The sequence below is a fragment of the Passer domesticus genome, chromosome 17 (genome assembly GCF_036417665.1).
Source record: "Passer domesticus isolate bPasDom1 chromosome 17, bPasDom1.hap1, whole genome shotgun sequence".
Lineage (NCBI taxonomy): Eukaryota > Metazoa > Chordata > Aves > Passeriformes > Passeridae > Passer > Passer domesticus.
The window spans coordinates 12,530,695-12,549,864 of NC_087490.1; the positions used below are offsets into that span (position 1 = coordinate 12,530,695).

At 44.2% G+C, this 19,170-nt stretch overlaps 1 protein-coding gene across 1 annotated transcript in view; it reads left to right on the top strand.

The window, feature by feature from the left end:
- TMEM132B (transmembrane protein 132B) overlaps positions 1–19,170 on the top strand; it is a 212,723-nt gene that overhangs the window by 145,629 nt on the left and 47,924 nt on the right. The window contains exon 4 of the mRNA XM_064392024.1: positions 1,134–1,320. Coding sequence (XP_064248094.1) covers positions 1,134–1,320 — 187 coding nt within the window. The remainder of the gene's footprint in view (positions 1–1,133; positions 1,321–19,170) is intronic.

The following is a 19,170-nucleotide window of genomic DNA, read 5'->3' on the forward strand; positions in this document are numbered from 1 at the left end:
CAGCTCCTGGGATGGCTGCTCTGGGGAAGGACACACGGACAATGAACGTACCACTGGCCTGACATCCAGCAAATTCAGATTTTACCCCCAAACTTGAGCACTGTTGGTAAAATAAAATCAGCAGAAGCAGCAGCCCTGCAGGCAGAGCCCTTCCATCTTGTGACCTCCACCAGCTCTCCACGTGCAGGGTCTGGCTGGGAGTCTGGGCTGGGAACTTGTATTCTTTGTAAATATTTGTGTGTAAACTTTGAATGATTTGTAAAACAACTCAGTTTGTGGGGAAGTTTGGATGAGCAAAGGTCTGTTTTCTAAACAGATCCCTGCTGTGGGTGTGATGAGTGCTGCTGGTTGAAGCTTGGTGCCTGTTTGCTTCTCTGTAACACAAAACAAGATCTGCTTTTCTAACCTGAGGATTAATTATTAATATTTACATGGCTTTGGACCTGAGGAAAGTGATAAGAGTTGTTGTTGAGAAAGGAAGCAGAAGTAATTCTTAAATTCATTTCTGACTGCTGTGCATTTACATCCATTTCTTTACTTTTAAACTTTTATTTCCAGATGAGAAATATACGATTGCCATATAATTACAAGTCTGCACCACTGACGAGGAGAATGTTGTCATGAATTCAAAACAGGGATAATCTACCCCTCATTTATTGTCATGTATAATTTCTGCAAATCCATTTTTTCACTGAGATAAAGACCAGTTTGGGTTTGAAAGACTTTTTTTCCCTCCACAAGAGCTCATTTCTGGTAGAACATGAGGAATGGCCAAGTATTCTGTTGTTTTGCAGCATCAAAATTATAATAATGTTGTATTAAATAATTTAGCAACTTCTGTGCACTGCTTTTCCAAGGGTTTGTGGCTTATTCTGTAAGTTCATTGTGATTATGGAGAATGAATGCCTGAGTTTAATGGGAAAAATGCCTCCATTCCAGAAAACTTAAAGATACAGTTTCACCTTAGGAAGTTCTGCAGCTGCCCATGTGCGGTTTTATTTAGGTTTCTGTCAGTGTCTCAAGTCTGCACGTTGAATTTAATGGCAGATCTGCTGCGTAGCAAAGAGAAATGAAAATCCACTTTGCTATCAACACCGCAGTGACGTTGTGGGGAACTCTGCCTTGTTTTCCAGAGCAAACACCACCTCCTACGAGATCCTGCAGATGGATTTTGAGATCGACAACGGCAGCAGCCTGGCAGGGGCCCAGCAGATCACCTGGCAGGTGGAGTACCCGCGGGACGACTCCGTCAGCGAGCTCGTGGTGTCCGAGATCTTCGTCAGCCGCACCATGTTCGTGGGCATCGTTCCCCTTGCCATGGTAAGGGCCCATTCCTGATCCCTTTCCTGAGTGTTTTTGTGGGAATTGTTCCCCTTGACATGGTGAGAACCTGCCCCTGGCTCCCTTTTCTGAGTGTTTTTGTGGGAATTGTTCCTCTTGCCATGGTAAGGATCTGCTGCTGATTGCTTTTCTGAATGTTTTTATGGGAATTGTTCCCCTTGCCATGCTAAGATCCTGCCCCTGCTCCCTTTTCTGAGTGTTTCTGTGGGAATTGTTCCCCTTGCCATGGTAGGGCCTGCTGCTGATCCCTTTTCTGAATGCTTTTGTGGGAATTGTTCCCCTTGCCATGGTAAGGACCTGTTCCTGATCCCTATTTTTATGGGAATTGCTCCCCTTGCCATGGTGAGAACCTGCCCCTGGCTCCCTTTTCCTGAATATTTTTGTGGGAATTGTTCCTCTTGCCATGGTGAGAACCTGCCCCTGTCTCCCTTTTCCTGAATATTTTTGTGGGAATTGTTCACTTTGCCATGCTAAGGACCTGCTGCTGGTCCCTATTTTTATGGGAATTGCTCCCCTTGCCATGGTAAGGACCTCTTCCTGATCCCTTTTCTGAATGTTTTTGTGGGAATTATTCCTCTTACCATGGCAAGAACTTGCTCCTGCTCCTTTTTGCTAAATGTTTTTATGGGAATCATTTCTCTTGCCATGGTAAGAACCTCCCTGCTCCCTACTTTTATGGGAATTGTTCCTCTTGCCATGCTAAAAACCTGCCCCTGCTCCCTTTTCCTGAATGTTTTTGCGGGAATTGTTCCTCTTGTCATGGCAAGGACCTGCTGCTGATCCCTTTTCTGAATGTTTTTGTGGGAATTGTTCGTCTTGCCATGGTGAGAACCTGCCCCTGCTCTCTTTTCCTGTATGTTTTTATGGGAATTGTTCCCCTTGCCATGGAAAGATCCTGTTCCTGCTCCCTTTTGCTGAATGTTTCCGTTGATCCTCGTTAGTATTCCAGGAATGGGAGCCTTTTTATTATAAGCTGCTTCCTATGCACCTGCTGCAAGTGATTTAAATGCAAAAAATACATTTCAATAATATTTTATTTACCTGATGTGCCGTAATGGCTCCTTGGAAACCATTTGGGCCTTTTGTGAAAATCCTTTGCCGTTTGTGGGTTATTGGCCTGGCACATGGAAATAGCTCCTCTGGAGCCCTTGTCTTCTCTGAGTGAATGGGGCTGCCAGGCTGTGCTCTGAGGGTAACTGGGGTCATTAGTGGGGACATTTTCAGTGAAATAAATGAGCATTGCACGTGTGGGAAAGTTCATTGCTAACCCAAACAACTGGGCTCTTCACTGCTCTGCTTTTCCCCAAAAGAGCCAAATAGCCCAGTGAGCTGCAAAGGACCAGTTTAATAAAAGGCCTGGCTTGAGCTGCACAGGAAGGAGAAAATATTTCCTGAGGATGGAGGTGTCCAGCATTTGAGGTGTATGTGTGCAGAAAGCTTGCAGCTGATGATTTATTTAAAAATGCAAATATCTCCTGGGAAATTCAGAGGCACCTTTGCCAGGAGGAGCCTTTGAGCTGTGCTTGGGCCTGATGGACTTTTTGTACCAGAGCTTTACACATGAACAGGGATTTCAGTGGGGAAATTGGAGTGTAAAAGCAGAGAAAGAGCCACAGAGTGTGGATGTTGCAGCACTTCCTTCTCTTCCTTCCCACCCTTGTTCACTTGCTTCCTCATGAACATTTGTCCTTCATCCTGTAGCTGCAAAAGTATTTTCCACTAAAAAAGCTAAAAGGGATTGGATGGGCCTGCTTGAACAGGGGAAATAAAGAAATAAATAAATGCTAATTCCTAAAACTCCGTGCAAATTAACAAATGAGCTTTTCCTTAAGTACTCTATTATTATTTAGTATTTATGTAGTGTTTTATATTTTTGGAACTCTTTGTAGACATTAATTAATCAGACCTGAATAAACTAAGCTTGATGAGAATAGAAAATTAAATGGAAATGAAGTCACTCTTATTTAGTTTTACCTGTTTCTGAATGACTTCTAAGTCCCTTTTCATATTCTTAAAGGTACTTTTAAAACATTTAATCTTACAAAGCTCTTGCTTATTATCTCTAAAAACTATTTTGGCTAGAAAAGAGGTAGAATTTATACCTTTAAGAACAAGTGACAGCAGGGATGAGTGGCTTTGAAGACTGTAAATGCTATTTTGTCACCTTGTTTTGTTTAGGCTTTAATTCAGCTGAAAAAGCAAGGATGGGAGGATTACTTAGAAGCTGGAATATTTGACTTCTGGAGGTTTCTTTGGAGGGGAGTGAAAGTAATATTTAGTTTTATGTCAATTTTTGTCATAATCTTTTGAGATAAAAAGTTTTTGAGAGATTTTAGCTGTAGAAAAAAGCTGCTGGGGAGGGAAGTTTGGGATCCAGCTCAGGTTTCTGCCTGCACCATCCTCCTGGGGGGCACAAACGTGGCCCTGAGCTCCTCTGGGGATCTGCTCACTTTAATGTTCCAGGATCCACTGCCGGGGCACACACCAGCCCCTCTGCTCCTCTGGTGATAAACCAGGACAGAGAGGCTGGAGAGGGGCTGGAACACAAACCTGAGAGGAGCCCCTGAGGGAGCTGGGGGGGCTCACCTGGAGAAAAGGAGACTCAGGGGTGCCCTCATCACTCTGCACAGCTCCTGAAGGGTGCCTGTGCTCAGCTGGGGCTGGGCTCTGTCTGCAGGCACTGACACAAGCACAGCACACAGCCCCGAGCTGTGCCGAGGGAAATACAGGCTGGATATCAGGGAAAAGTAATTTACAGAAAGGGGGATAAAGTTCTGGACTGGCTGCCCGGGGAGGGGGTGCAGTCACCATCCCTGGGTGTGTTTAACAAAGCCTGGATGTGGCACTGGGGGCCAGGGTTCAGTTGAGGGGTTGGGGCTGGGTTGGATTCGATGATCTTGGAGGTCTCTTCCAACCTGGTCATTCTGTGAATTCTGTGAAAACATCTCTGTTCATTGATTCTTCCAACTCCTGGTGCCTGGATTAACACGTGGAGCTCGCATCTCCCACAGTAAAGGTGATCCATCCCATCAAACACAGCAGAAGGACAGAGCAGGGTGAGGAAAGCACAGCCAGAGCCCTTTTTGGTTCCTCTGTTTGTTGTGCTGCTGAATGTCAGGGGAAAATCTGCTATTCTGTTTTATGTTGCCATTGCTGACTCTAAACACAGCAGGTGATTATTTTAAAATGTTTATGGCATTGACATAGGCTGGGAGTTGTGAATCTGGTTGATGTCTGATGCAGCAGAAGGTGTGTTTTACATCCAGAAGGTCCAGCAGAACATTCTAAAGTTGGATCTAAACTAGACAGCTTGATTTATCTTAATATAAAAATGTGATATCGTAATCTTGCAAAGTGGAAGTGCATGTCCTGCTAATTACAGAAACTGAGAGCTCAGATAAATCTGCTCTGTCCAGTGATGATATAACTCTGTAATTCTCAGTTATTGCTCCTGATCTAAGCAGACATCATCTGAATTTCCATAGCTGTGGAAAGTTGCTGGTAGCAAGGTCGTCAGTGGAGTCTGGCACTCCTGGGATGCAGGAGACAAACACTGCCCCAGCTTTCAGTCTGTCACCCAGGCTTCTGTCACAAACACCTGTGATTTCATTAATCTGTTACCTAACTAACTGTTGGCAAAAATATAAAGAAAAAGAGAAAAAAATTTAAAATCCAGGTCTTTTAGAGAGTTTCTAGGCAACCAGGAACTTAGTTAAAGTAAAGAATTAGACATTGAGGAGATGTATCTTAACTGGTTTATGTAAGGCTCCAGCTGGGGCTGAAGGCTTGAGGAACAATAGATTTAATAATAGAGAAATACCTGGCATTGTCTTCTTACCTGGGAAGATGTTGGCTGGGTCTGTGGCTGGCAGCCCTGCTCTTTCAGATGTCCACACTGCAAACCCTGTCTCGTGTAGGAATGGAACTGTAAGTCCCAGACTGCCATTGTTCCACAGCGTTTTTTAAATTCAGCAATCAATACTTCCCCAGGGCTCTGTGCCCCTCAGCCCCAAACTTTTCTCTGTTTCCTACAAGTATTTGAACTATGTCTTCAGGAAGTTTGTTTCCTCCCCCCAAATGGGAGCTGTTGGTGCAGTAAAGGTTTCCTGAGGTTGTGAGTCTCTTACACACATGGCTGTGCTTGCTCTGGTGAGGATTCTTTAAACGGGAGCTTGGAGAATTGCACTTCTGGTTGCTGCTAGACAAGAACACCCAGAAAAATTGTCCTTAAAGGCGCCCATTTCTGTAACTCAGGATTGCTGAGTGCAACACTTGGCTGATTTGTTTGAGCAAAAAACTTTAAAGAATTTATTTCACCTACAGAAATTGTGGTTTGCTAATGGAATTTGTATTCAGACACCAATTAAAGGAGCACACTCAGTCCAAGGTGGAAGGTGACCCAGACTTAGAGAGCAGCTCACCTGCACCTCAAACTAAACCAGAAAATGTCAGTCTTCACCAGCTTTTCCTTTGCTTGCTCTGGGCTTTGGGATAGAAACCAAACCCCCTTCATTCTGAAGTATAAAAAAGCCACAACAGGATAAGTCATTTCTAGAAAACCCAGATGATTTATGTATCTTTCAGAAGTTGGTTAAATGCATTTATGTGCAAAATTGTCCCTATGTGTTTATCCATTGCACTTAATGCATATTTCTTACTTGAATCACTTTGACCTTTGGCTTTGCAGTTCCTTTTTAGCAGTGCCTTTCTGTTGTACTTTGCATGCAAAGGAACCTGCCCAGAATGGGATTTTGTCCTTCCCAACATTCACTGTTTCATTAAAAAAAATTAAATGTAAATTCAGTCTAGAGTGGATCTTCATCCCAGAAATATTAGGGATTATCAACATTGTTTTAAAATAAAACTGGAATCTGTGGCTCCCAGATCACAGATTTCAGTGTGAATTTTAACACTGATTAATGGCAGCAGGATTGAAGCCTTGAGCTTTCCTAAAGTCCCACATTGGAACGATTGATTTTATACTCAGAGCAAATTAACTACTGTGGAGAGAGTACAGAATAGGAAAAAAGAGATTCTTCTTTTGTATTACTTTATTTCCCATGCCCATAGCAAGTGTTTTATGTCTCTGTAGCAGAGATAAGATCTTGTGCAATTATTACCATCTCCAAATTAATTGTCATAGAGAATTAAATGGTTTTGTTTTGTCAGGCTGCTCCTAAAACCACAGGGTGAATTTTATGGAGAAAGATGAAATTTAAAAAGATTTCTTGGAACACATCAACCAAAGCACAAAGCACTGAAGGTTTATTGAGTTTGATCAGGGGAAGACTTTGACTCTGAAACACTCTGGGAGGGAAATGTGTGGGAGCAGATGTGAGGGATGTCCTCATGGGCTTTGACTGGGCAAGGCCAGGGGATTTCAGCTGGCATTGCCGTCAGACACCCTCAAAAGCCATTTCAGTGGTCACAGCTGTTTAACAGCAGGAAAAGTTATTGTTGAGCAGAACTGAGGTGTTTGATTCAACTTGATTAAATCAGAGAATGAGTTGGAGGGGACCCTCAATCCCACCCAGTGCCACCCTGCCATGGCAGGGACACCTCCCACTGTCCCAGGTGCTCCCAGCCCCAGTGTCCAGCCTGGCCTTGGCACTGCCAGGGATCCAGGGGCAGCCACAGCTGCTCTGGGCACCTGTGCCAGCCCTGCCCACCCTCCCAGGGAACAATTCCTCATTCCCAAGATCCCATCCAGCCCTGCCCTCTGGCAGTGGGAGCCACTCCCTGTGTCCTGTCCCTCCATGCCTTGTCCCCAGTCCCTCTGCAGCTCTCAGAATCACAGAATCATAGAATCATGAAGTTGGAAGAGACCTCTAAGATCAAGTCCAACCTAAGCCCTCACACGTCAACTCAGAATCTAGACTGCAGCACCAAGTGCCATGTCCAGTCTTGTTTTAAACACATCCAGAGAAGGTGATTCCACCACCTCCCTGGGAGGAGCATTCCAGTGCTTTATTCTTCTTTCATTGAAAAATGTTTTCCTAATACCCAACCTATCCCTTCCCTGACGTAGCTGAGACTGTGTCCTCTCCTGGAGCTCCTTGAGGCCCTGCAGGGGCTCTGAGCTCTCCCTGGAGCCTTCTCCTCCCGAGGTGAGCTCTCCCAGCCTGGCTCCAGCCCTGGAGCAGCTCTGGGCTCTCAGCAGCTCCAGGTCCCAGAGCTGGACACAGCTCTCCATGAGGGATCTCACAGGGGCACAGAGGCAGAATTATCCCCCTTGACCTCTGCCCACCCTCCTCTGGATGCATCCCAGGACAGACACAATAATGTACAAATATTTTATGTTGGGAGAAAAAAGTACTACTTTTTTTTTCTTTCTTTTTTTTTTTTTCTTTTCTCTGAAGTGAAAGTGTCCCATTCTGAATACGGCAGACAGGAACATTTTGGTCATGTCAGCATTCTTCCTCAGCGTTCTTCCAAAAATGAAATTCCAGACAAATCTCCTCCATTTCATCAAGTGTTTCATTTTTAACTGGACTGTGTTTTCCAAAGGATATCACTTTTTTTTCCCCTCTTTCAGTCTAATTCTGGGCATCTGAAGTAGGTTTTGGAATGGCTTAATGTGAACCATTATCCCTTTTTTCCTCTGCTCAGTTAAACATCCTCTACCATTTAATTTTGTGAGTGAAAAAGAAAGAAACTAAAGGAAAATTTGCTATTGGTGGGACAAAAATAATGACATTTTGAGTGTTTCCATGAAAGCAATGTGACATGACAAATTTTAAGAAGCTCTGTGAATACTATTAATATTTATGATGCACTCAAGAAAACAGCTATTGTGTGCCACATCCATCAAAGATAAGAATTGTATTCTACTGTGTTGGATGATAAACATTGAATGACAATAGCTGGAGATTATATGAGGTTTTCATCCTCGTGCTTGAGTAAAGCACCATGTTATTCCACTGTGAACCAATAATTTGCTTTCATGAAATTTGATACACTTGCTGATACTCGTTACAATCAAAGTCCAAAATATTAATGAACACGCAGAGAAGGCTGATGCCAAATGCTCCAGATCCTTTGGGATCCAGTCCTCCAGGCAGCATTTCCCACTAACACACCTCTTGGAAGTCACTCTGAATCTCCCCAAATTACAGAGATTTGCCCACATATTGCCAGTTGTTTGCAGTTTGGATGGATTGCCCTCTGAAATGAAGGCCCTGGCAGCATTCCAGGCTGGCTTTTCCTGCCCCGTGTTTGTCCCTAAAACATTCCCCAGCCCAGGAATGGGGCAGGAAGGCCCTGGCAGCATTGCAGGCTGGCTTTTCCTGCCCCGTGTTTGTCCCTAAAACATTCCCCAGCCCAGGAATGGGGCAGGAAGGCCCTGGCAGCATTGCAGGCTGGCTTTTCCTGCCCCGTGTTTGTCCCTAAAACATTCCCCAGCCCAGGAATGGGGCAGGAAGGCCCTGGCAGCATTGCAGGCTGGCTTTTCCTGCCCCGTGTTTGTCCCTAGAACATTCCCAGCACAGGAATGGGGCAGGAAGGCCCTGGCAGCATTGCAGGCTGGGTTTGGAAGAGGTGAGGTGCCACAAATCAAGGGTGGGATTTCAGCAGCCATTCCTGCAGCCAGAATGATCTCAGGTCTCTCTGATCCACGTGGACACTTACTATTCTTAGAAAATCCTCTCCACAGGTGCTCAGGCACTAAATTCTTGTTAGAAATAAGTGTTTCCAATAAGAAATGTGCAGAGGAAATGCTCAGAGGTGGCTTCTGCTGAGCTGGGACCCCTCTGCCCCATTAGGTTTGCTCCCTTTTATGACAGAATTTCTGATGGGGGTTCAGACTGAGGGAGGGGCTCCTGGGCAGTGGTGGGAGCTGCTGCAGGGCAGGATGAGGGCACAGGGACCCCCGGAGGGGTGATGGCCAGGGGGATGAGCTGAGCCTGCCCCGGGGGCTCTGAGCACTGCTGGAGGGAGCTGCAAAGCTTTCACTTTGTCTGCCTAAAAAACTCTTCGTGTTCCTTAACAATTCCCCCATAATCTGGCTCATCTGTAAGTTTTTCCAGCATTCTCACTCTGGTTTTATTGCCAATTAGCATTCTAGACTTGATGCACAGCTGATTGGCCAGTAATTTGAACCCAAGCCCTCAGCAAAAGGGCATCGTTTGTAAAAGAGAGAAGAAATCTCCGAGATACTGAAATTACTGTTAATTAAATCAGCACATGAATATAATGGACACACATGAACAGAATGATGTTTGTTTTTGAGCTGTACTGCTAGCTGGAGAGGAAGCATTATTAGGAATATTTAGTAGTCAGCCTGCATTTATTAGATGTACAGCAAGATGAGTCCTTTCTGCATAAATTAACTTTGTATTGTGTGTATATATGTATATATAATACAATATTTCTTATGTACAGGCTCAGTGAAAGCTTTCCTTTTTAAACAGTCATTTGTGTTCTGCACAACTCCTGTTCAAACTACACTGACCTCAGTGTAGTTATTTCTGATTTACATGGTCCCAATGCAGTTAGGCTCAGGAATTATTTTTCATGTAATTTCTATTTTTTCAATGAAATTTAAATAGCAGCACAAAGATGGAGCAGACCAGCAATCCAAGAGCTTTGGAAGTTGTAATGCAACCTACAAGCAGCTATTGTGTGTGAAGAAATTTATTGCAAAGGTGCCTCAGCTTTACTGAAAATGCTAAGCTGCAGTTTCATTAATATGATCAGGAGAGTCCAGCCCAGAGCTTTGGGACAGCTTTGGAATGTTCTGCATTGCTCAGTGCTGAAGTTGGGGAATGAGCAATGGGAGAGTTCCCAGCTCTGCCTCCTGTGGGGCTGGGAGGTGCATTTTGTGCTGCTGGCACTTTTTGGTGAGCTCTTCCAAAATCCATCAGAGGCAGAGGAGAGAGGGTGGGAGAGAGGCAGCAGCACTGGGGAGGGCAGGGAGAGCAGGCCCTGCAAATTCCAGCTGTGCAGAGGGAATAAATGCAGTCACTGCTGTGGCTGGAGGGCAAGGAACAGACCCAGAGTGTCAAGGGGTGAAATGTTGGCATCACACGAATGTGGGAGCAAGGACAGGGAGAGCTGACAGAGTCTTGCATCCTCTCAGGAGTCTTGGGTTTCTGGGCTGGTAAATGCATTGGAATGGCAACAACTCTGATCATTCCAGCTGCTTTCCACAGCTGGGAATGTCACTGCCCAAAACCTCAGTGCTGTGAGGGTAGTGTGGGTGAGGCTGCTGTGCTTGGGAGAGAGCCCAGACCTGCTCTGCTCAATTCCTGCTCTCCTCAGTTCCTGCCCCCCTTAATTCCTACCTTCCTCAATTCCTGCTAATTCCTGTTCTCCTAACTCCTTCTCTCCTCAATTCCTGCTAATTCCTGCTCTCCTAATTCCTTCTCTCCTCAATTCCTGCTAATTCCTGCTCTCCTCACTTCCCGCCCCCATCAATTCCTGCCCCCCTCAATTCCTGCTCTCCCCAGTTTCTGCCCTCCTAATTCCTTGCCCTGACACACTGATCACAGCCAGTGTTTGCTGTTGCTGCTTGTGCTGTGTTCCTGTAAGGTTGTTGTAAAGAGTGGAAGGAAAAAGGTAGAAATTATAACCCCAAAATCAAACTTCATTCATCCCCCTTCCTCCTCCTCTTGTTTCCCTGTGGTCAGGAGCAGGATCATTCCCATGGTGTTGGCTTGGCCCTGCAAAAGAGGAGGAGCCATGAGAATTAAGTGTGATAGAAAGAAAATGTGGGGCCATTTGTGCCTGCAGCATCCTGCAGTGCCAGGAACGGGTTAACAACCTTGATGTGTTCTCATTGCTGGGGATTTAAGTGGCAAACAGAGCATTTGATCTCGGTGTCTCATTAGTGTGTCATTTATTCCCGGCTGTATGGATGTCAGCATGCATTTGATCTGTGCAGACTCAAAGCCCCTCATTGTTTCAGGCTCCATTTTGAAGCTCACCTAATGAAGAGCAAATTTCAAAGGGAAAAGCACGCTGTTAAATTCCAGATCAGAACAGGGAGCTGGAATGCTTGTGGAGTCTCTTGTCTCTGGATTGCCAGCCCAAATCCACCTCTGCCCATGGAAATCTGAAATATTGACCTGTAGCATTGCCTGGTTTCTGGGCCAGCAGCCCTCCAGCCCTGGGATGGGCAGTGAACTCCTGCAGCCCTTCCTCCAGAGCTCCCCCAGCTCAGATATTTCTTATTTCCCCTCTTTCCTTGTGGGCATTTAAACTCAAAGTAAAGATGGACTTCCTACTTCATCTGTAATTTAAAATCAAGTTTTAACTATTACTTATCAGTTGCATAAGTTCTCTTTATTATTTACACAACAAAATGAGCATCAAACTGTTTGGGTTCTCCGTTTGTAAAAGCACTTTAGCCTTGCTGCTGTTTTCATGATGATCTGCTTAAGCAAAAGGAGCAACAATCCCGGTGGTCTCCACAGTTTCTATCCCATAATGTGAATTTCAGTCCACAAGTAAGAATAGTTTGTTTTGTGAAAAAAATGTTCAGGCTAAGAATTATTCACAGAAAATAACTCTGATAAATGAGTACATTTTCAAGTTTTCCATGGTCATGATCAATTCGCAAAGAGGAAAAGGAATGCAAAATTAATCAAATAAATTATTCATTATATTCACTCGACTATAGCTAACAGTGAATTGTCTAGACAGTAATTACTAATTTTTAACCTATGCATGTTCACATAACACTGTTGTGTGAATAGGTTCAGTATACAGTGGCTTGAGATAATAGTAATGGATGTAAGTCAACTAGCAGGTGATTTTAATTGGGAAATTATATTGGATTTTTCTATTGAACTTCCATAAAACATTACATAAATATTGAATCTTCTCAATGTTTTTTCTCCAGTCGAAAACGCAGGCACACAGAGTTCTGTGCTAGTTTGATCAGTGCATAAGCAAACATCATTTTTTTTATTATTATTATTTTAATTCTGCTGTAAAACTCTCAAGAAAACCATTAAGTTCAGAGCACAGCAAGAATCTACAAGGGGCCTGCTGCAGGAACATTTTCCATTTCAGTGCTGATTTTCCAGCAGCAGGTTTGGGTCCTTGAGCAGGGCTGGGGCTGCACTCAGGCTCAGTTCCCTGCAGTGTGCTCCCCAGGGTGCAGATCTGAGCCCTCCCACTCCATTGCTGTGGCCAAAAATCAGAATTTTGGGGGGATTCCCTGCATTTCCCAGGCAATGCGGGACCTCTGCAGGGATTTGCTGGGTGGAGCTGGTGCTCACTCCTGTGGGTGTGACAGTGCAGAAAACAGGGATTCAGATTCCCTTGACTTCTATTTTTTTCCCCCCCAGAAATATCTATTACTGTTACAGTTAATTAGAAAAGATATTGAAAAGAAAGTAGAGGAATCATAATTTCAGGTGGATTTGTTATTGCAGCTTGTGCCCTGTGGACTAACTGGGAGCTGGGAATTTTGTGGATCTCAGCTGCTCTGAGTTGATCAGAAGCTGTCATTTACAAAGCTCTTCCATCTCGCTTCAGGTGACTTGCAAAATAGCAAGAAACCCAGACAAACAATTGGAAAAGGTGCAAAAACTAGGACATTGGGAAAGAATATTTGCATAAAGTGTTGATTTTGTGTGCCAGCTGCATGCTTTGGGAGCTGGCTTACAGAGAGGCATTAAACCCTATCCACGTACAGCTCCCATTAACCAGGATACCAGCTCTGATTCTGACTTCCTGTGTGCTTAATGGTATCTTAATGCAATTTGATTTGATATTTAATTGCAGTAATTGAATTAATGGTTCTGTAAATAAAAAGGCTAAGTTGTGGCCTCCTGCACGCACAGATATGCACAGCAAGCAGCTCCAGGCTCCTGTGAGATTGGAATTTATGTGTCTTAAAGCAGAGTTTAACCCTAAGGATGTAGGACAAAATGCCCAAATCCCCAATAACCCTGTAATGGTGTTTGCATTGCAATGCTCCAGTGTTAGTTCAGGCTTAGGGGAGAAGGGTGGCATTCAAACCCTAACCCACAGATTTCTCCCAAATGCTTGCCATGGAATAGGTCACCACTCACACAGGAATTGCTTCCACATTTAAAATAGTTCACAAAGACTCAGTTATTAACAAAACTAATTGGGTAATTGCTATTAATATTGTTACAGAGTGCTGTTGGCCCAGGGGGTCCTTTGCAAGTCAGAGCTCACAGGTGTTTCTAACCCTGCTATTGATGTGCCTTTGACCTTCTCTAACACATGCTGCTCGTGTCTGCTGCACACTTAAAATGTCTATTAAATATTGATTAGTCTGCCTTATAAACCATTTATAAATAGAAGCATGTAGTAGAAATGTAACCTAGAATCATTAAGGCTACATGGTGTGCAAGTTAATTGGAACAATGTTGAAAAGTTAGGGAGTGCATGAATGTAGGGAATTGGGTTCATAAACTGTTTTCTTAGTACAGGATGGTTCCCATTGAAGTCAGGGGTTTCTCATAGCATCCACTGAAGGTTTTCCTCTTTTTAAAAATTTATTTACAAACAAGAGGTGACATAAAACCCAATTTTTTTACCACAGTAGAGCTGCATAAAGCACAGCTTCAAATACTTATGCAAAGGAGGACGAACATCCTGTATTCACATATGGAAAAGAGGTCCAGGTTCCCCAGTGAAATGCAAAGGTGTTCTGCTGATGTTAATGGAATTCTACTGCATTCCCCACACCATAAATCACAGCCAGCTGTTTCTAAATCAACCCCAAGCTGAACTGAATTCAGTATAAGCAGCGTCCCATTTCAGCACAATTGCTGGCTCTTAAGCTTGGAGGTAAATCACATTTATGTCCCTTCAAATCCATGCCTGGTATAAGGAGATCTGAGGAGGACCCTTTGCCTGAGCTTGCCTTGCCCTGAGCTTGCATTGCCATGGGATTTGGAATTACTGCAATTCCCTGAGGTGTGCTGTGCCCGTGGGTTTTATTTTGGACGTGGCACCTGACCCCTAAGGACAGACCAGATTCTGTTGTCATTAATGGGGTATTTAGCCAGACAAGAGCCAACTCTGGCTCAAAGCCTGATGTGCTCTGAAACCCTACCAAGCAGTGTGGGAATGACAAGTCCAACCTCCCAGGCAGTGACAGCAATCATCAGGCCTTTCACATGCCAGGGGGAAATCAGAGAGATGGAAACAACAATGAACCAACAAGGGTTCAAAGTGCTTTCTTTGAAAGCATCTCTTGCCATTTCCAGCTGCCTCCTTCTTGTGACATCTCCCTTCTCAGATAAGCAGCGGGATCAGGCAGGCACAGACTGTGCAGCTCTCACTCAGCACTCAGTGGCTGTACCTGACCCCCAGCTCTTAAAAGCAGAACAATTAAGCCAATCCCAAAGAGGATTACAATTGAGAATTAGAGGGTATAAATGTGATTTAGCACGGAGTGCTGAGCATGACAAATCACTTATGTGCCCAGACCTCACTAGTTCAGAAATGAGTTTCATTTGGAAGCGTGGAGCAGGTTCAGCCCTGGTGCAGTGGCAGGAGCAGCTCCTGCAGCTCGGCTCTGGCCAGGCTGCAGAACCTCTCCTGAAGCACAAAGTGACACCATTTTTGTCAGCTTCTTGTTCATAGGAGGGAATCCAGGGGCATGAATGTGCCAACCAGGCTCCCAGGTAATTCCCTCTCTTTGGAAGAGCTTGACTGAAATCCTGATTGCAGCACAAGGACAAGGCAAGGTGGGCTCAGGGTTCTGTGTTTATGTGGCTGGAGGAGATCTTGGTGCAAAAACTTTCCAAACCATGTGGTCTTGGTGTACAATCAAAGGGAAGAGTTTCTTGAATGTTTTCCTGCTGTGAGTTCCTCTGTGAGAAGTTTGTCTGAGTCTTTCACTCCTACAGAAGCTGTTGAGTGTTTCATTGATAAATGAAGATATTTCCCCATCCAGAAGGAATATTAATAGCACGCACGTGTGTTTGCACGTGTCTGTGTATTGAGTTGCCTTGGAAACAAGGGGAGAAATCTCCATGGACCAGGACATGCTTTCCATTTAAGGAACACTTGTGCCATTGTAAAACCACGTGCAAAAAGAATCCAGTTCATTCATGCACTCTGGGAGGATCTTGCTGCAGGGAGCAGCCTGCGAGCGCAGATCCCGTGCAAAGATGACAGAAAGCCACTTGACTGTGGTTTTGAGCATATTGCTGAGCAAACGAGCTGACATTGTTGAAGCTGCTAATAAGGAGGAAAAAAAGGAATGTATGCAAGTTATCCAGAGCCCTGGCAAAGCTCCAGGTGTGCGTTAAAGTCAGTAAGACACGAGCAGGCCTTGAGTGTTCCCATCGCAAAACAAAGCGGACAATTTTACCTTATGTGTAAGAACAGCTGCTTCAGCATATTGCCCTCAAAGACAGCATGTTGAAACAGCTGTCCAAGTGTTCTGGAGGTTAATCTACTCAATTAATCATTGTGGGTTCATTTCAATGTATAATCATGTTTGTACTGTTCCTTGTGGGCACGTGAACAAAATATTGAATGTAAAGTTTTAGTCATCGGTGAAACGCCTGTCAGAACACTTTGAGGGAAAAACTCTCTTTAAAGTGACACTGGCTCTTGGAGAGATAAATGGGGGCTTCCCTTGAGTCACACATTTCCCTCCTTCCCGTGGTGCTGCAGGGGTGAGGACACAATGTAAAATTAACAGGTGTGGTTGTTGTAGTGCTCAAACAATCTGCAGTGAGACTGCCCTGGAGAGAGGTGTGTGCTCAGGGTGCTGTGCTCTGAAAATCACACTCACAAAATGCCACAGCTCCCACCTCAGCTGAATTCATTTTGCAGCATTTTGTGAATGAAATCCCAGGACCTCGCACATTTTCTGCATATTATTCACTGCCATGGAATTGTAAACAGCCACTGTCAGAAAAATCCTCTGGCAATCCATTTGACCAGAAATAAATAAGATCTAAACATCATTCCCAACCTTTCTAAATATCACTGCACATGTAAAAATAGCAAAATCTTTATATATCATATCCCAGTGCACCTTTCATGTCAATGTTTTTTCAGTCAAACACAGGGTTTCTGGCTTTGTTTACCCCAGGAGACCATGCAGAATAAGTGGGAAGAGCTATGACAAAAGTTGGTGAAATACAGACTACAGCAGCTACACACAGCTATGCTTAATAGAGTCTGCAGTCCTTTCCTCTGCCTTGATTTCCCCAGATTATTGGTTTATTCCCCTCTGGACTGAATTGCAGTGCATGCTGGAGTGAGGCTTTTTAGATTGAAACTCTGGTTTTGAGATTCTTGCCCAAGAAAGGAGAAAAACCAAAGGAAAGCAAAGCAGAGGAGGGAGCTGCTGCTCGGGTGCCCCAGGCTGGCTCTGTCCCTGTCCTGGGTCTCACTTTACCTGGCCAGGAACCCTCTCCTCTCTTCCACCCCTGTCAGCACTTGTCTTTCGGAAGAAATGCAGTTGCAGTTTTATTCCAGGTTGTTCCCCATAATAGCTCGTGTCAGATTGCATTGGATCTGTGTGCCAGAATTAATTGCAATGCTGCTGGGAGAAAAATCCCAAACGAAATCAACAATAACTTGCACAACTGCCTTCATTAACCAAGGGGAAGGAAAACAGCACTGAATGAGAGAGTGTAACTGGGGGGCAGGTACCTGACTGCCAGTGTCATTTGATAGGCAATGAAATCTAATTTAATGAAATTAATTTTGAAAAAATTAATACCAGATAGAAAGGTGTGTTTGATGCAGTTGCTGTGACTTCAGGAGCTTGGCCCTGGCTGAGCACTTTGCATCACATTGGCCATGAAAACAAACTTGCAATAGCACAAGAGGATGCAGAGGGAAATGTTTGATTACCTTGTTTCACTTTTTGTTAGAGGAGCCGTCTGGCAGTAATTTTTGGGCTTTTGGAAAATTCTTGCATCGTGACAAAGGAACAAAGATATACAGAAACATTTTTTTGTTTCTAGGTCCAGTTTCTCCATTGCCAGCTCATTCTTGTTGCCTGGAAAAATCAAAAATGCAGTAGTTTAAATGAGATACTTGAATCACCATGTTGAATTTGATTTAGGCAAGAGCTTCCCTTTTTGGAGGAACACTTTGAAAGCAAACTTTAAGAATTACTGCCCCACATCTGTGCCCAATGTCTTTCAGCACTGAGGAGTGAAATATCACCAGGAGGGGAGGACATGCCTAAATATTCCAAGGTGGGGAAAAAAAAGGAAAGAAGTCCAAGTGCTGAGAAGTGGAAGGTGAGGAGAGCTTGCTCTTTTCTGCGTGGTAATTGTGCAGGGTGCTTCCAGGTGCAAGCACTCTGCAGCTGGAATTTTGTGTCAGGTTTGTGGAGGCCTTTAAGTGCAGCGCTTTTCCCACCTTCGTTCAGTCCTTTGCTAAAGTGATGTGTCAAAATGCCAGAGAACCGCGTGTTTTCCTCGGCTGTGTTTTGTGCAAAAAGCCTCTTTTCCTGTGCTCATCTTGCATTTAGCAGGAGCGATGTGCAGGGGGGGCACCCCATCAGCTGCAGGACAGAAAGGACCTGGCCTCACACCCGGCCTTCCTCCCGCCTTGCAGCACTCAACTGTTGGAAACTGCTCGTGCAAAAGAAAAAATAAACGTGTTATCATTTGAAAAACCTGCCAATTTTTAGAGGTAAAGTAAAGAATGAATGGTTAACAGAGGCAATTCTAAAGGAGATAAATTTCCTTAATGGAGGCGAATAGCAAATATTCCTTTTATTTGAACAGTGCAGCAGGGCTGGCCTTATTTCTTTCTGCAGCTCAGAGTGTGTATTTTTGTGTCTCACATTAGGGAAATGGCAGAAAATGGGAGAGGCTTTCCTTCACTTAGATACTTCAACAGAAATTGGGTAATTCTCTTTTACCTCTCTTGCTGCACCCAGTTTATTTTCCTGGAAAATCAGTGTTTTTCCCATTTCTCATAATGGAACAGGTTCTGAAGAAACAGATGGGGAGGTTTGAATGTAAATCATGTCTTAATGACTTCTAAAGGCTAATTATGAAGACAATACTTTGGAAGCAAAGACAGAAGTCTTTTTTTCCTTTCCTTCTGTCCTTCAGTGTCTGTTGTTGGCAAACCAAGTCAGCCACTCTTTCACAGAGTTTACAAACAGCCTAAATGAAAAAAATTGAAGCTACTGTGGAATTCCCTGGTCTGAGTTTGGTGCTGAGGCGCAAGATCAAGGGACCAGTTAAAATCCTTTATCAAGGAAATGTGCTCTGATTTTGATATTTCCTTGCCTTTATGGAATAGTAAGTGGGAGACCTTTGTCTGTTTACAGAATAATTCTATTGAAAACCAATAACACTGCCACTTTCTGTTCCTGAGGAACATTGATGTCACCCCCCTTGCCCCGCTTCAAACCACCTGTGAGGTGACACTGGGAGCCCCTGGAAGTGGAACCCTTTGCAATAGTTCCAGATTAAAGGCTATTCAGTGATTTCCCCTTGAACTCCTGCAGCTGCCCGTGGCATTATAAACTCATATGCCATTACGAACACTAGAGATGCCATTATCATTTTCCACTTAAGAGGGATGGCAAATAATACTGTAATTCTGCATTTCTGCCTCTCCTTTCATCTCTTGCTGCATTTGGAGCCCTCTGTAGTTCCTTGCAGTCGCTGGTATTTGTTTTGCTGCACAGCTGAATTTCAGGGAACCTGCCAATAAAATCCCCATTTTCTTGTTGTGCAAAAAGGCCACTTAGGAGGAGAGGTGTGAAAAATTGGTGTTCAAATTGGTCAGAAGCAAGAGCAGGTTTGAGTGTACCCAGAGAACAGGCGTGGGCTGGGACTGGGAATGTGGAATCCTTTTCCTCAGCTGTCACTGGCCTGCTGGGATTGCCTCACTTATTTTAGATGTAAA